The sequence below is a fragment of the Neomonachus schauinslandi genome, chromosome 5, assembly GCF_002201575.2.
Source record: "Neomonachus schauinslandi chromosome 5, ASM220157v2, whole genome shotgun sequence".
NCBI classification, from domain to species: domain Eukaryota; kingdom Metazoa; phylum Chordata; class Mammalia; order Carnivora; family Phocidae; genus Neomonachus; species Neomonachus schauinslandi.
In genome coordinates, this window is record NC_058407.1 from 100,258,510 (window position 1) to 100,280,635 (window position 22,126).

Sequence of the window (22,126 nt, forward strand, 5' to 3'; positions counted from 1 at the left end):
ACTTGTAGAAATAGTATTGTCTCTATGGGCACCCAACTCATGGAAAACAAACTGACTAGGCGAGCAAAGAAAATTCAGAAGAAAAGTGTTTGAGTTTTTGTGTGCCCTCGTTCCATCCCCCAACCTCCATTCTTTAGTTGAAATACTGATCACTACCAAAGGATCCTCCCCGGTGCTCTGTTCTCCTAACTGTTGGCTCAGCTATGGGTAAGTTCTTTCACTCATTCTTTATAGAAGGAAGTTTCCTAGGAAAATAAATGGGAGAAAAACAAAATAAAAACACACTGCAGGTGCAGAGAAACCAATATATTTGCAGAGTACATACCCTTTCCCATAAGGTCATTCAAGTCTGGCAGCAGATGGGCTTGGCTGGCCGAGCTCGCTGGACACATGGTATCCACAGCTATGCCTTCCCTGGAGAAACAACAACCTGTGTGGAGAATAGAACAGTAGAATAACAGATATGCTAAGAGCACTCACAGCCCAAAGGAAAGGGTCATTTTTCTGTCAAATTAGATTAAACTAAAGTGCTCTATTTCCATTCCTTAGTCTTTTCCTGCTGTCTGACATATCTTCTTCATCTTCTGCTCCCCTGTTCTGTCTACCTGTTGAAATTTCCCATCCTTCATAGCCTAGCTTGAATAACACCTCCTCCTGATCAGATTACCATAGTCAAACACAACCTCTCCCTCCCCTGAACTCCTATGAAACTTGGTTTGAAGAGCTCTAACAGAAATTTTGATTTGTATTTTAGTTATTTAGGTGCACACCGTATCTGTTGTACTAGATTCCATCCTAGTCATCTTGATCTTACCACCACCTAACCCGGTGTTTGTAGGAGAATGCACTGCATAAATGTTTTTCAAACAGAACGATCTCTTCAGAAGTTTCTGGAAGCATGAACCATGACACACAGGACCTGGTTTATTTAGTTAATGTTCATATTAGAGTGGCCAAAACTGTCCTGAGGTCTCATTCCCAGAGAAAACCCAACATAAACAGACTGCCCACCCTAAGTTTCCTCTTGGCTGAATAAATGACTAGATGTTCTCTAGAGTCCCTTATAATTCTATGATCCTTGCATCCCAGGGAATTCCCTAGCAGAATAGATTGTTGAGTACAAAAGAGGCAAGTGTGCCTCTCCTCAGAAGGACTTTAAGATGACCCGTAACCTCTGGGATGGCTGGACGTGGGAAAAAGAATTTGTGACCTTTCCGAGTCCCATGACTTCCTCCTTTTAAATACATTTCTCTCTCCTTTGCCACCTTCTCTCTCTCTCTGTCTCTTTCTCCTTCTCTCTCCTTCCCTCTCCTTCTCCCAGCCTCTTCCTCTTCTTTTCCTCTGTCCTTATCTGCTTCTTTTCTCCTACCTATCTCACCGCACTCTCCCAGTACACCTAAGTCCACCTCACCCGCTTTCCTTTTCTCTCCAGATTTATCTATCTCTGGTCCCCTTCGTTTATCCTGCTCCCTACCGGCTCCCTCGCTCCTCTCCCTTCTCTCCTGTCAGCCCTGCAGGAAGCCGAGACTCCTCACGAAGCCTGGAGGTGGGAGGGTGGGAGGGTGGGCCCTGGCGCCGCGGTCCCGCCCCTCGGTGCGTGTGTGAATGCCTGTGTGGCCGTGACGCGGCGCCGGCGGCGGGGAGGGAGGCTGGGCCCGCTGGAGAGGGAGGCGAGCGGATCGCTGGGGCTGCTCGGCTCCTGCGCACCCTCGCGCTCCCCGCCGCCCGCCGAGGCGCAGGCAGGGCGCAGGCGGCGGCGGGCGGCATGGAGAGCCTGCTGGAGAACCCGGTGCGTGCCGTGCTCTACCTCAAGGAGCTCACGGCCATCGTGCAGAACCAGCAGAGCCTCATCCACACCCAGCGCCAGCGCATCGACGAGCTGGAGCGGCGGTTGGACGAGCTAAGCGCCGAGAACCGCAGCCTGTGGGAGCACCAGCAGCTGCTGCAAGCCCAGCCTCCGCCCGGGCTCGTCCCTCCGCCGCCAGCCCCGCTGCCTGCCACCCCGGCCACCGCTGCCGCGGCCGCCGCCGCCGCCGCCGCCGCCGGGGCCCAGGAACCACTCCAGAACCACGGACAGATCTCGCCCGCCGCGCCACAGCCTGCGCCGGAGCAATCACCGCTTCAGCACCACGGACAGCTCCTGGTGCAACCCCAGCCGGGCCCCAGCAGCAGGGCTCACGCACCCCAGTCGCCCCACCAGCACCCTGTGGCGCCCGGGGCCGTCGCAGACAAGGAGAAGGAGCGTCCCTCGGGTTGTTGCACTGCCGCTGGAACCCTCCTTCAGCACAAATCCCCCGCCGCCCTGGGCAAGGGCGTCCTGAGCAGGAGACCCGAGTGAGTGGGGAAGAAAGGAGAGGGATTATAGTGACAGAAAGGGAAGCAAATGGGTGTAAGGAGGAGATAAGGCGGAAATCGGGTGCCCCTAAGAGTCTGAAGGACTAGGGTAACCTGAAGTGAAGAGATGAGAAGATGCTTGGAGGTAGAAGTGTGTCAAGGAGATTTGGGGGAAAAGAGGTATTAATATCAGTGTTTGAGAGGGTTTAGGGGATGTTGGAGCAAAAGAGAGAATCCAGACCCTTACGGGGGGCAAAGGAGGAAAGAAATGGGTTTTAAGTGATTGGGGATATCAGAAACTGGCAGATTTTAAAGGAGACAAAATTGAGAGGAAGTTGTGGTGAAGATTACACTGAAGAAAAAAAGAGCAGTTGAATTTTTTTTAAGTTAGGAAAAATTTGGAAGGGAGTTTGGGTAGTAAAATTATTTGAATGGAGAGTGAGATATGAAAAAGACAGAGGCTTGGCAAAGACACATGTTAAGAGCTTTAAAAGGGCTAGAGTCCAGGAAGAATAGAACTGGGGTCTGAGAAAATTTAGGAGACAGGGGATAAGGCTGAAAAGCAGGAATGATGTGAGAAGGCAGGGGTGCTGGGGATAGAGGAAGATAAAGGGTGGGAAAAGCATTTCCCAGAGGAATGAGTCTGGCTCTTTAACTGATGCAGTGGGATCAAAGCCAGGAGTGGCTCTTTGGGGAAGCTTACTCTGCTCTGACTTGAGTGGGCATCTTTCTTCTGAATCCCCACAGGACCAAAGGGGTGCAAAGGCACAACCCACCAAGCCAATGGAGGACTCAGTTATAGTGTGAGGACTCAATCTGGCTATAGCTCTTTTCCTCTGACTCAAGGAGGATTTTTGTGCAGGATGGTTGGCAATTGTGGGAAGGGAACAATGATAAGAGAGATAGTTGGCAAAGGGAGTTGTGGTATTTGGGTGTTTAAATCTCTCTCTATTATGGCTGATGGCTGCAAATCTTGTCTCCACTTGGTTATTTGGTGATATTAGGAATCTCATGTTGGGTCCTGAGAGAAATATACTCATTAGCCCCAGCGAGGGACTCTAGGACCTCAATCTCTTTCTTTACTTTCAATGTCTGTGAACTAGGGACAAGGGAAGAAGAGATAAAAGAGGACTGGAATATTCTCTCCTCTGTATTAGGCAGGCTGTGACATATCAGCTTCCTTCCTCTGAGTATACAGGTGATGGGAGAACTGCATGGAAGAACAGCTCAGGGGAAATCAGTACCTCATCAGCACCTGACCCTGACAATGGTGATGCTAAAGGGGGAGCTGAGGGGGAGGGGGGAGGGAGGAGAGCCAAGAATCTCACCTCATCCAGTCTCAGCATGTTTCAGGTCCGCAGATACTTGCGAAGATTTGATGTATTCCTTAAAAACTCATTTTCTCCTCATATCTATGTAGTTAGAGAAGTCGGGTCAGGATATGTTAGCTCATAGAGCGTAGATTTGACAGGAATCATGGGCTCTTAGGGGTGAAGATCCAGGATGATCTGACTTGGCAGACCTATAGCAATTGATTCAAGCCCCAAGAAGATGCAGCTTTCTTCCCCAGCTCCCTCAATGGCCCATTTGCTCTTCCTTCAGTTTCATAGTTTCCCTCCTTATCTGGCATAAAAAGCAGAAAGTCAGTTTTCCTTCAGTGCCCATGATTCAACAAAAAGACAATGTTCTTACAAGGTATTATGTGGCTTTTTCCCTAAATAGGGGGGAAAGAACTATTTCATTTGTTTTTCAGGGGGCGGCCACAGCTTCCTGGTAATTATGGTTCTCCACCAGATTCCTCTCCTCATGCCCTTTGGTATCTCCCTTCTCTTCCCCACTTTCTTCGCATCTCTTCAGGGAACTGTGAGCAAAAAGGGTTGAGGAAAGATAATTTTTTCTTGGAAAAGGACTTTGTTGTGGCCCTCAAAGTAAATTAAAGAGCCCAACTCTCCTGCCCAAGTGCTCCTGCTGGAAAACCGGGGATTTAGGAATCACCTGGATTCCTATCCAGCCTCCTGAGTCAAAACCAGAGACAAACCATAGCGTCTTCATCTTTCCTTCTCCTTTGTCCTGCTTTTGCTTCCCATAGGAGCAGAACAAAAATAAGAAATAATTAGAATGGTGGAGGAGAGTAGAAGTTGTTAAAAATCTTTCCCTTAGGAAGTTGTGCCAGGCACTAAAAGGTTAATACCCCAAGTAGCTCCTTCCTTCCTCCAGATCCTCCAGCTTTTCCCCTTGCTACCCGAGCCTGGACACCAAGAGACAGAGAGAGCGCCTTACTTCCTCCCTGCAACTCTCTCTCCCCTTGGATGTGAAATCATGGACATCCTGGCTGGCTGAATGTCTTTTGTGCCTTTTGTACCACCCATTTCTCCCCACTGTTTTGCTGAACTTCAACCTAAGTTTCCTCCACAGAACCTCAGTAATGAATCACTGTTGCTGATTACATTTGGCCCCACCCTGCTCTCTACCCATGACCCCCATTTTGTATGGCTATCCTCCTCTGCCCATACCTCTCAGTGGTGCAGGGCTAGATGCAGCCAGCAGGCAGAGATCTTTATGGATAGGGTGAGGTGAGGAGAAGAAGAGCAGAGCCAGCAGCCCTCTCCCTGGTGTTTCTCCTGGGGAGCTCCCTGCTGAATCAGTTCTCTATTGGGCATGCTGAAGTAGGAAGAAGATATGGCAGATGAGGTCTTTGGATCATAATGTTACTGAAATCTTTTCTCATTTTTTACTTGCCCTTCTCTGGCCTCATTATAGTAAAATTGCAGCCCTGGTGTGGTTGCTGAGGGTTGGGTGAGGTTTACCTGGGGCCAGGCACTGTGTTAGATGCATTATCTTCCCACACAGTTTGTCTCTTATCCCCATAACTGCTCTTCTGCCCAAATCCAGGAGAGGCAAGAGCCCCAGGGAACCTGGGACCAGGAAATAATGGATCATTTAATTGTCATCAGATCTGCATTAATATGCAGCCTGGCCTCTCTCCCTTCTTCAGCTGAGGGAGATAGGAAGGTGGTGGCCTTGGAGGTCAGGCCAAGGAAGTGATGATGAAGGAGTGGGTGAGTGCAGAGGTATCATGGAAGAAAGACGCTGGAGGGGTTAACATTCTTTCTCTGCATGCTTCCTGGCTCTTGCTAAGCTCCAGCCCCCACTGCTTTTGCCTCTTAATGAAAGCAGCATCTAGCTTCCTCCTCTTTATTTTTTCAATCAAGGCTCACAGCATCTACAGAATTGATTATCCCTTTCCTGGCTGGAGTCAGAACCTCAGCCTGATCTGGTGAAATCTACTTCTTGCCATGGAAGCACACGACCCTACCGGAGGCTACTAGCTTCAGTGTGACCACAGCTTCTCTATCTGAACACGTTTGCCCACCCAGCCAGCCATGCATTCAAAGCCCAGGGCTTGTCCATGTTCTCCAGCCCCTAGGCAGAGGATTACTGGAGGCTGGACATGATTCTTGAATTATAATTCAAATTCAGCTTCTAGCCCATACCGCCCACCTCCAAGTAGCCATGAAATCTGAATGGCTCAGTAGCTCCTGTCCTGTCCTCTCTTCCTTCGTCCCTTGTCTTCCTCTTTTACTTTCTCTTCCTTGCTACCTTCCCCTTTCTCTTTGTCCTTCCTTCTCTTTCCCCCCTTCTTCTCTCTCCTCAAACTCTTTCTCTCTCCCATATTTTCTTCCTTCTATCTATCCTTTGGTTCCACTTAAGCTGCTCAGGGAAGTCTCCTCTTCTCTACTCCCATCCTTTAAGCATAAAATAAATCTTGGGTCATTTTTTGAGTTCCAGGGGGTCATACTGACTGGAGGCTCAAGGATAGTTAGACAATCGTCAGATGTGCTTTTTAGCCTGTTGTCTAAAATGCTGATTGGAGCAGGTGTCTCTGTTCCTACTGAGTCAGGGTTGTCCGCCTGGAGATGGCAGCTCCTGTGTGGCCCATTCTGAGAGCTACTAAGAGAGCATGAAGGTCTGTCAGTCAGTGGAAAAACAGGAGAGAAGCAAACAGTCCTTGTTCAACATACCTGAGGCATATATCTAGAAACATCTAAACAAGTGTAAGCAGATCGCTGCTGCCTAGAGCTACCCTCTATCAGAAGAGAACAGGGTGAAAGGGGAAGCATATTGAGAGTCCAGAGAGAAGGTTTTCTTGGTTGGAGTCAAGGGTTTATGTCAGGAACAGTAAGAGCCAAGGATAGCTGGAAAGAGGATGGAGCCCCGAAGATTCAATTCATGGAGATAGCTGTATTGCATGTGCATATCATCACATCTGACAGTACAGTACCCCCAACCCTAATCACTTCCCAGCAGGCCAAACTCTATCAACAGAGTAAGAAAAGCCTCGACACTCAGGGTCCTTGTCTGCCTGTGGCTGGAAGGCCTGCTTGCTGAGGATACAACATGAAGGCCAGTGCTCACCAAACTGCCTATCCTCCTTTTCTTCCTCTACAGAGGACTTCTAGCTGGTAAGCTGGAAAATGGGGCCAGAATGAAGGCTCACTGAGAGGAGGGAGCATGCATCTTTTTGCTCACCTAGAAGCTGGCACAAAGTGGGCACTTACAAAAATCTTCTGTTCCCTGCTTGTCCAAGAGCCCGGACCACTGTTCCTTCCTCCCTTTCACCCAAAAAGAACATAGTTCAAGAGAAACAAGTCACTCCTGCCTCTGGGAAAACCCAATGGCCTCCATCCTCCTCACCAGCTCCCTGTGCCTTGCTTCATTCGCTCTCTCCTTCCTTACTCTCAAGCCCTTCCCAGGCCCACATAGTTAACGCCATAAGGGCCTCACGAGGGCATCCTGGAACATTTTCCTGTTGGCCTGAAACCAAGCAAGAGGAGCAGCAGTTGGTTCTGCTGATTCAGCAAATATCTGTGCAGCCTGAGTTTCAAAGGTCACTTATGAGAAAAGGCAGATGGGGTCAGGTCTGGGTGAACAGCCAACGAAAGTGAGGGTGATATGGAAAAAGAGGGGAGAGCTGGGACCAACAGCTGGACCTGTGGTCTGGAAAGAGTCTTGGATCCTGAATTTAAATCCCACATAAAGATTTTTAGACAGACTGACCTTGTTGGGGAACCTCAACATTTTTCACTGGGGCCCAAACATACTCTCAGTGGCCCTGGACACTAACTAAGCAGCAGCTTGGTGTGGGGTTTCTTAGTAAGAGGTCCCTGGGACACTCTCATTGCACCTGGCAGATCCCCAAATGCAAGGCCATCTGGCAGGATTTCCAAGGCTTGGGCCACTGCAGCACCTTCCTCCTCTGCTTCTGGAAAAGCACAAAGTACAGATTCTCACCGAGGCTGCAAAGAGTTTCTTGTTTCCAGGGAAGAAAGTGGTGGTCATCTCCATTTCAAGGAGTGAGGGCATTAATAAACAAACAAAAAAGGATAAGGAGTAGAGTGAGGGAGAAATTAGATTTTTCAGGCTGAAGGGAACTTAGGAACGATAGAATCACAGAATTTTCAAGATCAAGGTGGTTAAGAACATGGGCTTTGAAGTCAGGCATCTCTGGGTATGAGTTCTGCTCTATCACCTACCAGCTGTGAAAACTTACATTCATTACTTACCTTCTTTAAGCCTCTGTTTGTTTTTTTTCATTTATAAAATGAAAAGTAATATGTACTTTGAAGGGTTGTTGTAAAGTTTAAAAATCAAATGGTATCATTTTTTTAGTATACATTGGATACATTCAATACATTCAATACATTGTAGTATTTCTACAGATAAAGAACCCAGGGCCTAGGGTTCATCCCCAGTCAGACCACAATGAAAGACTAGAAGCCAAGTTCAGGATTCCTTCCCTGCTTCCAAGCCAGCTTTCTACATGTGCCCTTTTCTCATCTACCCCTCTACCTTTGGATAATGTGCACCCAAGCTCTTCCAGATACATGAATGTGGAGCTTACCTTGCAATGCAGCCAGGCAGGACAAATCCACCATCTCTTAGTGATCTGTGATGGGGTCTCACAACTTTATAGTTGGGAAATGCTTCCTTAAGCTCAACTTAAATGTCTTCTGTTGCATTTTAAGATTCTTTGCACTTCTCCTAAGGACATCAAAGGGATCCGAGTTATCATCCGATGCCCCATGGTGATAAGAATGACCTTGCCCATTTTCCAAATGGGGAAACCACAGTCTCATCTAGTATATGAACTTGTCAAGGATAAAAGTAAAGGGTGAGGGGATTGGAGTCTGGGCCAGGAAAATGTTTCCCACTTCCCTGGAATGAAAGCTATATCCATTTGTCCAAATTCTTCCATCCTGGGAATTTTGAAAGGGTAGTCCTGCTCTTTGCAGCCCTTTTGGAGGTCAGAAAGTTGAAAAAAACAAAAAACAAAACCCCCAAAACCCAGCAGAGATTGCCTGAGAAAAGGAGAGCCTGATGTGTTATAGGATTTGGGGTGGTGGGTTGAGGGGAAAGGCGAGGAGGTTAGCGGAGGACTCTACTTTCTCTGGTCAAGCCTAGCGATATGAGTTTCTTCTCCTAAGACTTTCTTAGATGAAATACCGTCTGGGCGGCGGCGGGGGGTGGGGGGGACCAGAAAAGAAAAGATAGTGGGCTTCTGACGTTCCCTCCCAGGGTGGTTATTGCTGTGAGGCCACCACAGGCAAAAGCTGCCACTATGGGGGGCACCGGGCGCACTGGAGACCTGGGCTGCCCTGCACTTGCTCTTTGTTTGGAATATCCCATCTGGGAGGTTATGTAACTCTGCAGGACTGGCGTACGTGCCAAGTGGTACCTTTCGCCCCCGGCAGCCAGGCTACTGTGGACAGAGGCCACGCGGGCCCGTCCAAAGGCCTGCCCACACTCTGCGCCGGCACCAGGCCATTCCCTCCAGGCCACAGCTGCAGGGGCTAGAGGGCTTTCGGAGCTGGGCCGGGGTCTTCCAGCACCGCTGGGGAGTCAAGCAAATGTCAGAGCTGGAAAGGTACGAAAAGGTCCTTTGCTTCAAACTCCTCATTGTGGCAAATGAGAGAAGTGACTGGTGCTTCCAGACAAGTTAGTGGCAGCACAAGACCTAGAACTCTTCATCTGGCGCTCTTGACATTATCCAGTGGCGGGTCACTGGAACTGGTCAGGACTGTTCCGTGGGTGTACGGGGCCAGACCTGCAGCTAGTTACGGGAATTCAGGGGCCCCAGGGAGGTCTCTGCCTTCCAGAACAGCTTGCCTGTGCCAGCAATTCCACAATTAGAGATTCCTTTCAATACTTCAAGGTTATCCCCCTTGTTAAAATGCAAATTCTCCTAGGACAGGACAAAAACAACACATTTAGCTCTAGCAGCATTTACACTTCAGCATGAAAGAGTTCTCATGTGAGCAGTGTCCAAGAAAGGATTTGATAAGGGAGGAGGGTGCCATGGCGGCGCTGGTTGACTAAGGGACAGAGCAGGAGGCTCAGAAGGAGTTGAAGGGCTCGCGGGGGAGGCTGTTGAAAGCCTAAATGATTTTTATCTCTGCCATATTTTGCAGGGAATTGGAATTGCCTTGCCTGGACCTGGCAAGCAGAGAGGTAGGGGGGACCCAGGGCACTCCCACATTGGCTTGCCTTGGAAAAGTGATTATCTTGGCTGTAGAAGGGATACTTGCCCAGTGAGCTTCATGGGTAAAAATCATTAGGCAGGAATTTAAGGAGCATCCTGACACTCAGTAATCTAGGATCTTAAAATAATTCTCTAGATGGCAAAATTTCACACAACTCTATTGGGGTTTGCTGTGAGGTGGGAAGATGTGGGCAAGAGGGTTAACAGGAGGTAGAGGTTGGTGTTACATGGGCCTGGAGAGAAATGGGGATGAGGGGCTAATTCAACATCTAGTAGGGGCTTGATAAATACTGCTTGAATAAACAAACTTCTAACATGTAGGTCCCAGGCAGTTTCAGCAGTCGTTGAGTAGAGGGAAGTAAGGGTATGGTGTCCAGGCTGAAGAAGATCTCAGCTGGAGGGAAGACCCACTAGGGAAGTGGGTTGTGCTTAGTTAGGCCCAAAAGCCCGGGCTCTGCAGCTGAGCATGTGAGAGAAACTGGATCAGAGGCTCAGCTCTTAAGGCCAGCTGGGGAGGGAGGGGCACATGAATGCTCCTCCCAGCTAACAGATACCACCCCAATCCTCTCCATGAGCATGGAAAGGCCTCCCCCGCCTCTGCCGCCAGCCTCTGACCCCAGACCAGTCCAGTCCTCGGCGTGGGGTGTCATGTTAAGAATTAAGCATGAGAAAGCCCTTTGAGTGTTTCATCTCAGTGTCCCCGCCCCAGGCCCATGGCCTTGCCAGAAGCTTGAACTAGGAATAGGCAAAAGGTCTATGATGATGGGAGGGAAAGGAAGCCCAAAATGTGGCCATGTCTCCAGGTGGAAAGAGAAAAGAGAGAGCTGGATTCTGGCCTGGGGGATGAAACAGGAACCAGTGCCAGCCTCCAGGCCTCTTTACTCCTATTTCTTGACCAGGCAGTGTCAGCTCTGCTCAGGGAAATGTCAGGACGCTGAAGGGAGGGGGAGCGGGCGTGTATAAGTTGCCGATGTGTTTGTGGGTACGGTTGCGTGGGGGTGAGTGTGTTACTAGGGCTGGGGGAGATGGATCCCAGCGCACACCATAAAAAGATGTGTGGACCTCGCAGCAAAACTCAGCAGAGGTCTTCCTCCTGCTTCCCCATGACACCCTGGTCTGGTTACACGGGCAGGACTCTGGGTTCTATCTCCTTTATCTGCATGACTTGTTTTGTCTCTCTTGGCCAGCCAGCTCCTTCTGGGTCTTCCCCTCTGTAAAATGGGGCGAGTCTATAATGCCTCCACCCTCACTCCATTGCAGGCGTGAAGGGGACCAGGCCTCTGGAGGCTGCCAGCTCCTGGGAGGAAGGCTGCCTGGAGGGCGGGCAAGGGCAGGGGTCAGGGATCGGAGACGCACTCTTGAGGTATTGTGTTTGGAAGCTCAGGTACCCAGCAGCAGTGTGATGCATGGGAAGCTGCATTGTGGTTTTTCCCCCGAACCCAACTTGGCCTAGCTTCGGCCAGGGCCTGGAACCACATGACCTCTCAGGGCTTTGGAGCTGTCAGGTCAAACCAGCTGCCTCCCTGCCTCCAATGAGGAAAGCACTCCCCATCCCAGGCAGAGAGGCAAGGGAATTCCACAATCTCTTCCTTGATAAATGGTTCCAATGCACCACAATTTTCATTCAACACATGAATTCAACACAATGATTATTTTAAAACAGCAACAGCAACAAAAACTCTACAAAGCAGTTGGGAATCTCTTGCTTGTGTCTAGTTTCAGTGTTTCCTGGCACAGTCTGGTCTTTACAGAGATGTCCTGGATGCTTCCAAATTGGCTCATTTGGCATCTTTGACATTCTTGGGGCTACTTAACTCCTAAGAGCCAGTCATGGAAGGTCGAAGGGAATTCCAGACGTAGGCAGAGACTCTGACCCAGAAGCCAGGCCCCTCAGTCCTGATGGCTGTGCCATCCTCACAGACCCCAAGTGTAAGCTTGGTGCAAACCGCTCCCCTTCTCTGGGCCTTGACTTCCCCTCTGGTCAATGGGGACAATCACTCTTTGCCCTGCTCTTTGACTCTGTCTCCCCTAGACTCACCAAGTCCACGAAAAGCAGAGCTGTTGAGAGGTTGCTGCAGCAGGAAGGACCTAGCTTAGACGTGACAAGTGACTTCCAAATGGTAAGAGCCTTAGGAAGGGAGGTCAGAATGGGGGACAGAGGGAGACTGAATTCACGTTCCCTTTCCAAAAAAAAAAAAAAGAGACCCTTGCAGGTCGGGGAGGGACTAGGTGAATTCTGCAGGGGCTTCCAGCTCTAAGTACCCCAGGAATTTCCACCAGGTTCCCTCCGGACTTTGCGTGAAAACCGGGAGCAAGCTGGAAAGGAGAGCAGGAACCCGTGGCCCCGAACTCGCTCGGAAAGCCTGGGGAAAGCCCTTCCTCCCCTGGCCGCTTCCCCGGGGGCTTCTCCGTGGGGAGGGCTCGCGCAGCCGGCCTTTCGGCTGCGTGGGCGGCTTGGCGGGTTGCTGACAGCACCAGGGAACCTCCAGCCCCCACGCCGCGCCCGCCCCGCGCCGAGCTCCACGCTCCCCCGCGTGGGCGGGCACCCCGACCGGGGGAAGCCGCGCCCCCCCAACCCCGCCTCCCGCGCGCACGCGCCCCGCGCCCCCGGCCCGCCCCCGCCCCCGCCCGGCGCGGCGCTGCTGAGTCACCGGCTCCGGAGGCGCAGCCTTGGCACCTGTGCGCTCAGGCTCGGCCGCGCCCGCCGGCCCCCACCCCCTCCGCCCGCCTTCCGGGGCCCTCGCTGCGCTCGCGCTGCCGGCCTCCGCTGGGCCGCCCAACCCTCTCCCTTCTCGCGTCGCCCCGCGCCCCGGCCCGGCTCTCGAGTGTGGCCCTTCCCCACGGTCCCGCCCCGCGGCCCCCCCCCCCGACCCAGTCCGGCGTGCGCACCGCCCCCCGCCCACTGCGCCTGGAAGCGCCCCCCCCCCACCTCCTCCCCGCCGAGGCGGGAGGTCGGGGGGCCTCCGTGCTGCGTCACCACCCGGCCGCTGCTGCTCCTGCGGCCGCCGCCGCCCGCGGCCCTGCTGGCTTCCCCCGCCCCGGACCGCGACCGCTGCCCCCGAGGGTGCGGATCCTTTCCCAGGCCTCCGTAGGCCACAGCCCAGCCTGGTGGGCGTGCATCCACTGGGGAGGAGAAGCGGAGGAGGCGGCACGAGCGACCTCAGGGATGGGGATGGTGTCCCCTAGGTCCAACTTCTACACAGCATCCACCTCCCCTAGCCTCCCTTGTATCCAGACACGTGGGCAGGAGAATCCCCGCTGTAGTTCAGCCTTCCCATGGTTTATATTGTATTTTATAGAATCACATAGTCTTAGAATTCTGGCCCAACCTATGATGAAGCGTAATAGTTCAGAAAGTGGCACTAGGTTTGAATCCTGACTCGGTCACGTGCTCACCGCGATACTCAGCAGTGACAGTGTTGGTCTTCTTATCTGTAAAATGGGGATAGGCATAGTCCTAACCTCATAGGATTGCTGCGAAATTAAGAGGTCATGCCAGTAAAGCGCCAGGCAAGGCGAGTGTCTGCGCACATTGAGGACTCAAAAAAGTATAGTAGTTGCTGTTCTTTGGGGACCTTTGGAGCCAGAAAGTGCTTTTCGAAGGTGGAGGGCTCTCTTTCTTGTTCCCCTGTGTTTTCTAGAGGGCTCAGAACAGAGCGACTTCTCGTTGACGACCCCTCAAATATTTGAAGGCCTTCATCTCTCCCTTCCCTGGCCTTCCTGTCCACGATCCACACACCCCCACCCCTGTCTTTTTTTTCTTTCCGAAGAACACACCTAAGCTTACCTCTTCCTGCTCCTCGTGGCTTTGTGGGTTGCTCTGCGTGGCCACCTCCTCAACTGCTCTCTAAAACACAGGCGCCAGGACTGAGTCCTTATCCAGGAGATGTGGCCAGACCAGCCTGGGCACAGGGAGCCCCTCACTCACACTGTCCCAGCCAGGCAGGTTCTGGATTCGCCCATCTTTGGATGGCTCCTAGGAACCCACTGGCTTTCTCAGCCCCCGGGTTCACAAATGGGACCTCTGGAGCAAGGTCAGTGAGAGCTCCTGAAGGACTCCATCCTCAGACTTCTGGCCACTTGTACTTGTGCAAGTTTTAATACCAAAAATGCTGAACGTTTCACCTGGCCCTGTTGATTTTCATTTTGTTAATCTATTTGTGTTCTTTTTAAAATTTAAATTACTCTTTCCAAATAAATAACACATTGCCATATCACAAAATAAAAGGGTGCAGGAATTGATAGTGAAACGTGTCTCCCCACCCCTGGTTCCAACCCACTCATCCCCATGGCCACCACCCTCCCGGGAAACCAGCCCTCAGAAAAGTTAGCAACTTCTCATGCGTCCTCCCAGGGTTATTCTAAGTACATTCAAGCAAACACACACACACACACACAAATATATATATGTATGTATTTGTGTTTGTGTGTGTGTGTTTTCTTTTACACAAATGGCAGCAAGCTATATGCTGCTCTGGACCTTGGCGCTTTTCCCCTAATAATCTATCTTGGTGATCCTTCATATGCAGTATAAAAAAGAGCTGCCTCATTCTTTTTAATAGCTGTAAAATATGCCATTGACTGTGAATCTAGGTTCCTTCTTCTTGTCTGCTGAGAGTTTGGAAAGCAAACTCTGAGTAGCCTGCCTCTATGTGATCATTCCGGAGGGGTTTTTCTGAGGGGTGGGTGGGTAGGCAGACATTACCTAGGAGCTGCATTTGAACTTGGCCTTCCAGCTGCTGAGGCATGCTGCTGCAGTCTCCTGCAGACCCTGGTCAGTTACGGTAGAACGAAGACTCAGGAAGTGTGCCTCCTTACCTGAAGAGTCGTCGCCACTCTTTTAGCTTGGCCCCCTCTGTTGTCTACAGGCATCAAGGTTGGGGGAGCTGCCAGGGTGTTATAGTCTCCTTCCCAGGAGCCGAAGATGAGTCTTAAACCCCACCTCCTTCAGGAAGTCTTCCTGAACTGATCCGAGGGGGAAACTGAGCTTCTCATCACTTCTACTTCCCACCTCAGGCTGAGCATACTCCAGTCCTGGCTAAGAATGAAATCAGTTCTTTATTCCTTGGCTTAAAGGTGCTTGTTTTCTTCTCTACGTAAGTATATACTCATGGCATGTGTACTCTTCCACCTAACAAATATTTGGTCGTCTACCGTGTGCCAGTTACTACTGTTCCAGGCACTGGGGTACAGTACTGAACAAAAAAATCCCCAACTCCATTCATGAAGCTGACAGACAAAAAATCAGCAAGATAAAGAATGCAAACATATAGTACATCTGATGGGGTGAGCGTTGTGGAGAAAAATAAAACAGAGAAGGGGACCTGGGAGTAAAGGGGTTCACAGTTTTAAACAGGGGGCCCCGGGAAGGCCTCACAGAGAAGGTAACCCCTGGGCAAAGACCTGGAGGAGGGGGTGTTCTGTGCCGTCTGGGGGAGGAGCGTGGCTGGCAGAGGCAAAGCCCCGGTGAGGGACCCCGCCTGGTTGTTCAAGTAAGACGGGAGCAGAGGGAATGCAGAGAGAATAATCTGAGGCGAAATCAGAAATGTTGATGGGGGGTAGCAAAGGTGGGGGAGTGCAGGGGTGCAGCAAATCTTGTAAGGGATGCTCAAGCTGCGATCCACCAGGCTGTGTTTGGAGATGTGTGGGGATATGCTAGTTGCCACAATGGCTGGCAGGGCTGAGGGGGGGTGTTGTCCCCCAGCATTTAGGGGCAAGGGCTACGCCAAACAGCTGATACTGCACAGGACAGCTCCCGCAGTGAAGAATGTTCCTGCCCCAAATACCAATGTTCCTCGTGGAGACACGCTGATAGGGTCTTGACGTCCGTTGTGATGAATTTGGCTTTTACTTTAAGACAAACTGGGTTATGGGGCACCTGGGTGGCTCAGTCGGTGAAGTGCCTGCCTCCAGCTCAGGTCATGATCCCGGGGTCCTGGGATCGAGCCCCATGTTGTCCAGCTCCCTGCTCGGTGAGGAGTCTGCTTCTCCCTCTCCCTCTGCCCCCTCCTTGCTCATGTGCTCTCGCTCACATAAATAAATAAAGTCTTTAAAAAAAAGAAAAAGAAAAAGAAAACTTGGGTTAGAAGGAACCTCGGCTGCTGGGTTGAGTTTCTGTTGAGAAGGGCCTGAAGAAGAAAGCTAGAAGCAAGGAGAGAAGGCAGGACATTGTTGCAAAGTCCAGGCGAGAACCTGGGGTAGTAACAGTGAAGGTGGCTATGAGCGGTCAGACCAACAGTACCTCCTTAAGGGTTAATGTGGCATATGAGAGAAAGAGGAATTGAGCATGAGTCCAGGAGTTTGGGCCAAAGTTATTAGAAGGGGGAGATGGGGAGGTCTGGGTCGGGGGAGAAAGCAGGTGGAGTTTCAGACATGTTAAGTTTGGGATGCCTGTTATGCGATGCCTGTTAGACACTCAAGTGGAGACGATTGGTAGGCATATGGAATGGACTGGAGATATAAATTTGGGGTGGCTTTGAAAGCCTTAAGACTGGATGACATCACCAAGGAGCGAGAAAGGAAGACTGAAGAGGACCAGGGGTGGAGCTTTGGCGCACACTGGTGTCAAGAGAAAAGCTGGAGAAGCATGAGGTGTCCAGCAAAGAGGGGTTTCAACCAGGAGGGTGGGAACATAGAGAGGAGCCCTGGAGTAGGGTGAGGAGCAAGAACTGCCCATCAGCCTTAGCAACATTGAGGTAATCAGCGACCTTGAAAAGCATAGTCTGGTAACGCCATCGGGGCAGAAGCTTGATTAGTGCGGGTATAAGAGAGAAGGGAAAAGAGACAAATCAACCAAATGTGATGTGTGGACCTTGAGTAGGTCCTAATTCAGACCAAGCAACTGTAAAAAGACATTTTAAGGCAATCAGGGAAATTTGAGCACCGATATTGGAGAATTATTGTTAATTTAGTTCGGTGTAATAATGATCCTGTTATTATATCTTTTTAAAGTTCTTACCTGTTAGAGATACATTCCGGCTAAAATGATCTTATTTTGGGGGTATGCTTTAAAATACCCCAGCAAAAAATATTGGAGTGGGAGATTAGTAAAATGTATGTTTGAAATTTCCCTAATAAGAAGTTTAAAGGACGACAGAAGGAGAGGAACTGCAGACAGTGAGTGCAGAAATCTCTTTGATGAATTTTCCTATAAGGAAGAGTAAAGGAACCGGTTGATTACTGGAGGAGGACGTGGCTTCAAGACAGAAGATTGCTCTGGAAGGTGGGAGAAATAGCATGTGTGTTTCCATCAGCCCGACAGGCGACTCCACTTGCTAACTGTCTGCCACAGAAAGCTTTGTAGGGAAACTGAAGAAGGTGGCATCACTACCTAGAGGAAAGTCATAATAATTTAATGAAAGCAAATATTTTATCGTGTGCTTACTATGGGCGAGGCACTGTGTTAGGGCTTTACAAACTTATCTGAATATATGTCCTGATATATTGAGGGGTGAGGCATGAAGACTTCAGTTAGGTGACTTGAAGTGGTGCCTACATTCAAGCCCCAGCAGGGTGATTCTGACAGTCGGTGTCTTCTGCTCTCCACTGCCTTCCCACAGATGATGCAGTAACATGCATCTGGGCGGCCAAGAGAAGTTTTTCAGAACATACTTGCCCCGGACTCCACCCTGGAGACTGTCATTCAGTAGGGGGTTAGTGGAAGGAGAGCGGCCAAGGGTATTTTAAGTGAAGGACTCAGGATGCAGCCCCCTGCTTAAGAACCATTAGCATAGATCAGCCCAAGCTCACTCATTTATCAACACATGTATACTAATATTCACATGAGTGCTGTGAATAATTAGACTAGCTGGGGGCTGGGAAAAAAATTAAAATATAATGAGCTATGCTGTACAGGAAAAAAGGAACGTGGAGAGAGGAGAGCTGAGCACATTATTGTTATTTAGGGATGGAAAATTTGATTAGGTTCCTCAAGGGCTGGAGTCATACCTGTATGTTCATTTAGCAGGTAGTTACTGAGCACCTACTGTATGTCAGGCTGTGCTGTAGGTGCTGGGGATTCACAGCCAGACAAAGACTCTGTCCTCATGGAGCTCACATTCAAGAGAAGACAGATATTAAACAAAAAAATGACCATATGTGCATATAAATTCATAAGGGCTCAAAGGGAATATAAGGGGATGACGGGGGGAAGGTGGTTTTGGTAAGCAAGACCTCACCTAGGAGGTGACATTTAAGCAGAGAGATTAAATAAAGCTAGGGACAGAGCCACGTGAAGACCCGAAGGGAAAACATTCTGCGCAAAGGCCCTGGGGCTGGAAGAAATGGATGCGTTCAAAGAATAGAAGAAGGGAAGGGTGGCCAGAAGGCAAGGGAGTGGGGGAGATGGGGTTGGAGAGTAAGATGGGCCTTCCAGAGGAGTCTGTGGAATGGGAGGCTAATGGGAAGTCACGGGGTTGGAACTTTAGGCAGGGCAGTGATGCAATGCACTACTACGGAAAACAGAGTCGGGGGTTAAAAGGGCAGAAGAGGGAGGGTCGCTCAGCAGAGAGCACCCTAGAGTACCATTCACAATCATCTGCTATTCACTCATTCATTCTGTCTTTCTTTCAACAGCATGTACTCATTTCTCCTGTGTGCTGGGCATTTATGTACATCTGTCATCTCATTTTGTTGACCCTCCCAATGGGAAGGTGTTATTATCCCTCGTTCACAGATGTGGCGACTGAGGCTCAGAGAGGTTGAGGTGGCCCACCCCAGGTCACACAGTAAAGTGGTGTCTTCAAGATCCCCATGCAAGCTTCAGCTCTTATACCCTGACATAGCTTTCCCCACTCCAGGGGAGTCCTCTGCAGTGTGGGAAGTGCCTCCCCTCAGCCAGGCCCGATCAGGAACCTGGCTCAGTGTTCAGGGACAAAAAGGTTGGTGGCACCATGCCCATGTGACAGTTGTTCATGTTGCTGCAGCTCTGAACTTGGCCTTTGGCTTGCTCATCTCCATCATGCCATGCAGGACGAGGCTGGAGGACTGGCAGAATGCCACCCACATGTAGCCACAGATGGAGGATTTGTAGGTCCCCATGGAACATCGTATCCTTCCAGAGCCCACACGATCAGGAGGGTTCATGTAGGGGCTACAACATCCCTGGTCTCAGTTCTGTGTGTGTGTGCACATGGCTGCACATGGAGGGTTGTATATATGCGTGTATATGTGTGTCTGCACGCCCAAGGGTAAGTGTGTGTGCGTTCATGTATTCGCGTGTGCATAGGTTTGGGGAGTCTCTACTGACTTGGAATACATTTAGGATCCATGTGCATTTTTATGAGAGCTCTGGATGTGTTCATGGAATGAGGTGTGCGTGTTAAGGTATGTGTGCACCTAGGTGAGTGTGCAATGAGGGGCATGCGTGTATATTTATGTGTATGAATCTTTGCACTCCCAAACAAGTGTCTATAAGCACATCGCGTGTTAGTGTGTAGCAGTGGGTGTTGCTGTGGGTGTGTGAGTTGGGTTGGTGTACATGAGCAGAGCGGCTGGCTAGGAGGTAGCTGAGGTATGGGATTGGAGACTGGCTGAGGTTTTGTGTTTCTGTCTAACTCCTAGTCTGACTATGCTATGGAGGGCAAGATCAAGGCTCTTCCATTCACAGCCCAGAGGCCACCTCCCCTCACATACCTGCCGTGGTGTTGTGGGGCGTGGCATGGGGCTAGTCTTAGCTGTGGATTTTCAGGAGGTCATCAAACCTCCCTTAGCCTTAATGTCCTTGTCAGGTACATGGCATTAATATTAACATTAATTATTATTATATTTATAATATATAATATTATTACTTTTACTACTGTTATCCACTGGGATCATTCATGGGGCCTTCAAAAATGTTTTGTAAATCAGAAACACTGACAAACACAGTCATTATTATCGACCAGGATCTGCCTTCCCTGTTCCTGGAAAAACAGTGCGTGCCCACAATTGACTAAGGGTGGATGAGTAACACTGTGTAGGCGTGCTTCTCTGAGGCTGGCATGGGCTGGATGGCCCTGATCCGTCCTCTCAAACTGGCTTTGCCCAGTAGCCAGGCACCTGTCTGCCAGGTAATAGAGAACTCTCGTGAGGGCGTTTGGCAAGATGCAGCCGCGTGCCCGGCTCTGTGATTCCCGCTGAGCCACCCAGCCTGGTACGGGGAACTCTCCTGGCTCCCTACAAAGGCAGCTGGACTTCAAACAAGTAGGCTTCAAGATAGGCCACTGAATGGCTGTGGGGTTGCGGGCAGGGCCACCCTGCAGGGCAGGAAGGAAAGAGGGTAGCAGGAAGCTCCGGGACTGAGAGGAAGCCCTGAGGGCTCTAGGGCTGGGCAGGGGGGTAGTGTGGAGGGAGGAGGAGGTTGGGGCCTCCTGGCACACTCAAGTTACAGACCAAGTTTCCTAGTCTGAGTTAAGCTTCCCCAAGACCGCCAGATTGATGTCAAGGCTGTGTGATATTAAGCAAATATCTTGTCTCTCTGAGCCTCCTCATCTGTAAAATGAGGATTTAATTGAGGGGCGCCTGGGTGGCTCAGTCGGTTAAGCATCTGCCTTCGGCTCAGGTCATGATCTCAGGGTCCTGGGATCCAGCCCCGCATCGGTCTCCCTGCCCAGCGGGGAGTCTGCTTCTCCCTCTCCCTCTGCCTCTCCCTTTGCCTCTGCTCGCCCCCCCTTGTGCTTGCTCTCTCTCTCTTAAATAAATAAATAAAATCTTAAAAAAAATAAAATAAGATGAGGCAATGTCTGGAAAGGGCTTTGTACGCCTGCACACACGGTAATAGTGGTGGACAGTTCCGAGGCACGAACTTGGGCTTTTGTTTTCATGAATGCACGCGTTTTCACAAAAGTGCGGGCTTAATTCCCCATTTTTTCGAGCGCCCTCAGTAATAGGGACTTGATTCATGCACTGAGTCAACAAATGGTATCTACTATATGCCACGGAGCCAGGCTGCATCCTATCCTGGATGGAGAGGCGAATTGGTCACCGATGCTGCTCTGCTCCGAAAAGCTCACCCTAGTGTAGGGAGATGAAGCCTATGCAAACATTGGTGATGTAGCGGGGAGAAAACAGACGGAGGCTGGTGTGGGAATCCAGAGGAAAGCGGGTCCAGTCCAGGCAGGGGCAGGGGCAGGGGCAGGGGCAGGGGCTGAGGCCAGCAGGGCTGGAGGGCAGGCACAAGAACAACGGGGGAAGGCTTGGCAGGGGACATGTCTCAGCACTGGGCTCTGGAGGGTGGGCAGAATCTGGAGACTGCAGATTGAAGCAGCCTGGGATCTCTGGCTGAGGTTTCCCCCCACTTCGCTCTGTTTCCTAATGGTATACTTCAGAGAGGGATAGGGGCTGTGCCGTCCCCACAGCATTGCTGCAAGGCTTTGGAGCATGCAAGCGCAGGGCGGGGCTAGAGGATCTCTGGGTCTGGGAGCAGCAGGGGCATACTAACCGGGCCAGGCACAGCTCCCAGCACTTCAGATATATTGGTTCATTGAGTCCTCAGGATACCTTTGAGGTAGATGCCATAAGTATCCTCTTTTACGGTAAGGAAACTGAGGCTCAGGCAGGCCAAGCTGTTAACTAGAAAGTGGCAAAACCAGCTTTGGACTCTGGACTTTCCATGCCCTGAAAACCCTGTATTGGTGCATGGTCCCTGTGTGGGTGCATGGTGTGGACATTGATTTTGCCCCTGCTATGTGCTAAGCATCGCGCTAGCATGACTTGGGTTATTTTTGTTTTTTGTTTTTTTAAAGATTTTATTTATTTATTTGACAGAAAGAGACACAGTGAGAGAGAGAGAGTACAAGCAGGGGGAGTGGCAGGCAGAGGGAGAAGCAGGCTCCCCACTCAGCAAGGAGCCCAACCTGGGGCTCGATCCCAGGACCCTGGGATCATGACCTGAGCCGAATGCAGGTGCTTAACCGACTGAGCCACCCAGACGCCCCGACATGGGCTATTTTGTTGGATCTTCACAATAACTCTAGGAGGTGGTTTCCTTTATGACCCTCCCCGATCACAGCTGAGAAATCTGAAGCTGCAGAAGGTCAGATAATCTGCCGAAGATCCCCCAGCCATCCCAGTGGAAAGGTAGGGCCTGCATGCACATCTTCCTAAACCTCAAGCCTGCTTGCTGTCCATGGAACCACGCTACCTCCTGTGGTTTAAGGGGCCTTGATGGAATTCCTCCCTAGAGCATGTGGCAACCTCACTGCTCCATGCAGGTACACTCCTGGGACCAGAGGACCTCGGATCAATGCTGGTTCGACCCCTTATCAGCTGTGT

The 22,126-nt window shown here is 50.7% G+C and overlaps 1 protein-coding gene across 1 annotated transcript in view; it reads left to right on the forward strand.

The window, feature by feature from the left end:
• The first annotated feature begins 1,765 nt into the window (after positions 1–1,765).
• Positions 1,766–22,126, forward strand: part of IQSEC3 (IQ motif and Sec7 domain ArfGEF 3) — a 102,275-nt gene continuing 81,914 nt past the window's right edge. Inside the window, exon 1 of the mRNA XM_021690660.2 lies at positions 1,766–2,334. Within this exon, the coding sequence (XP_021546335.1) occupies positions 1,766–2,334 (569 nt within the window). The remainder of the gene's footprint in view (positions 2,335–22,126) is intronic.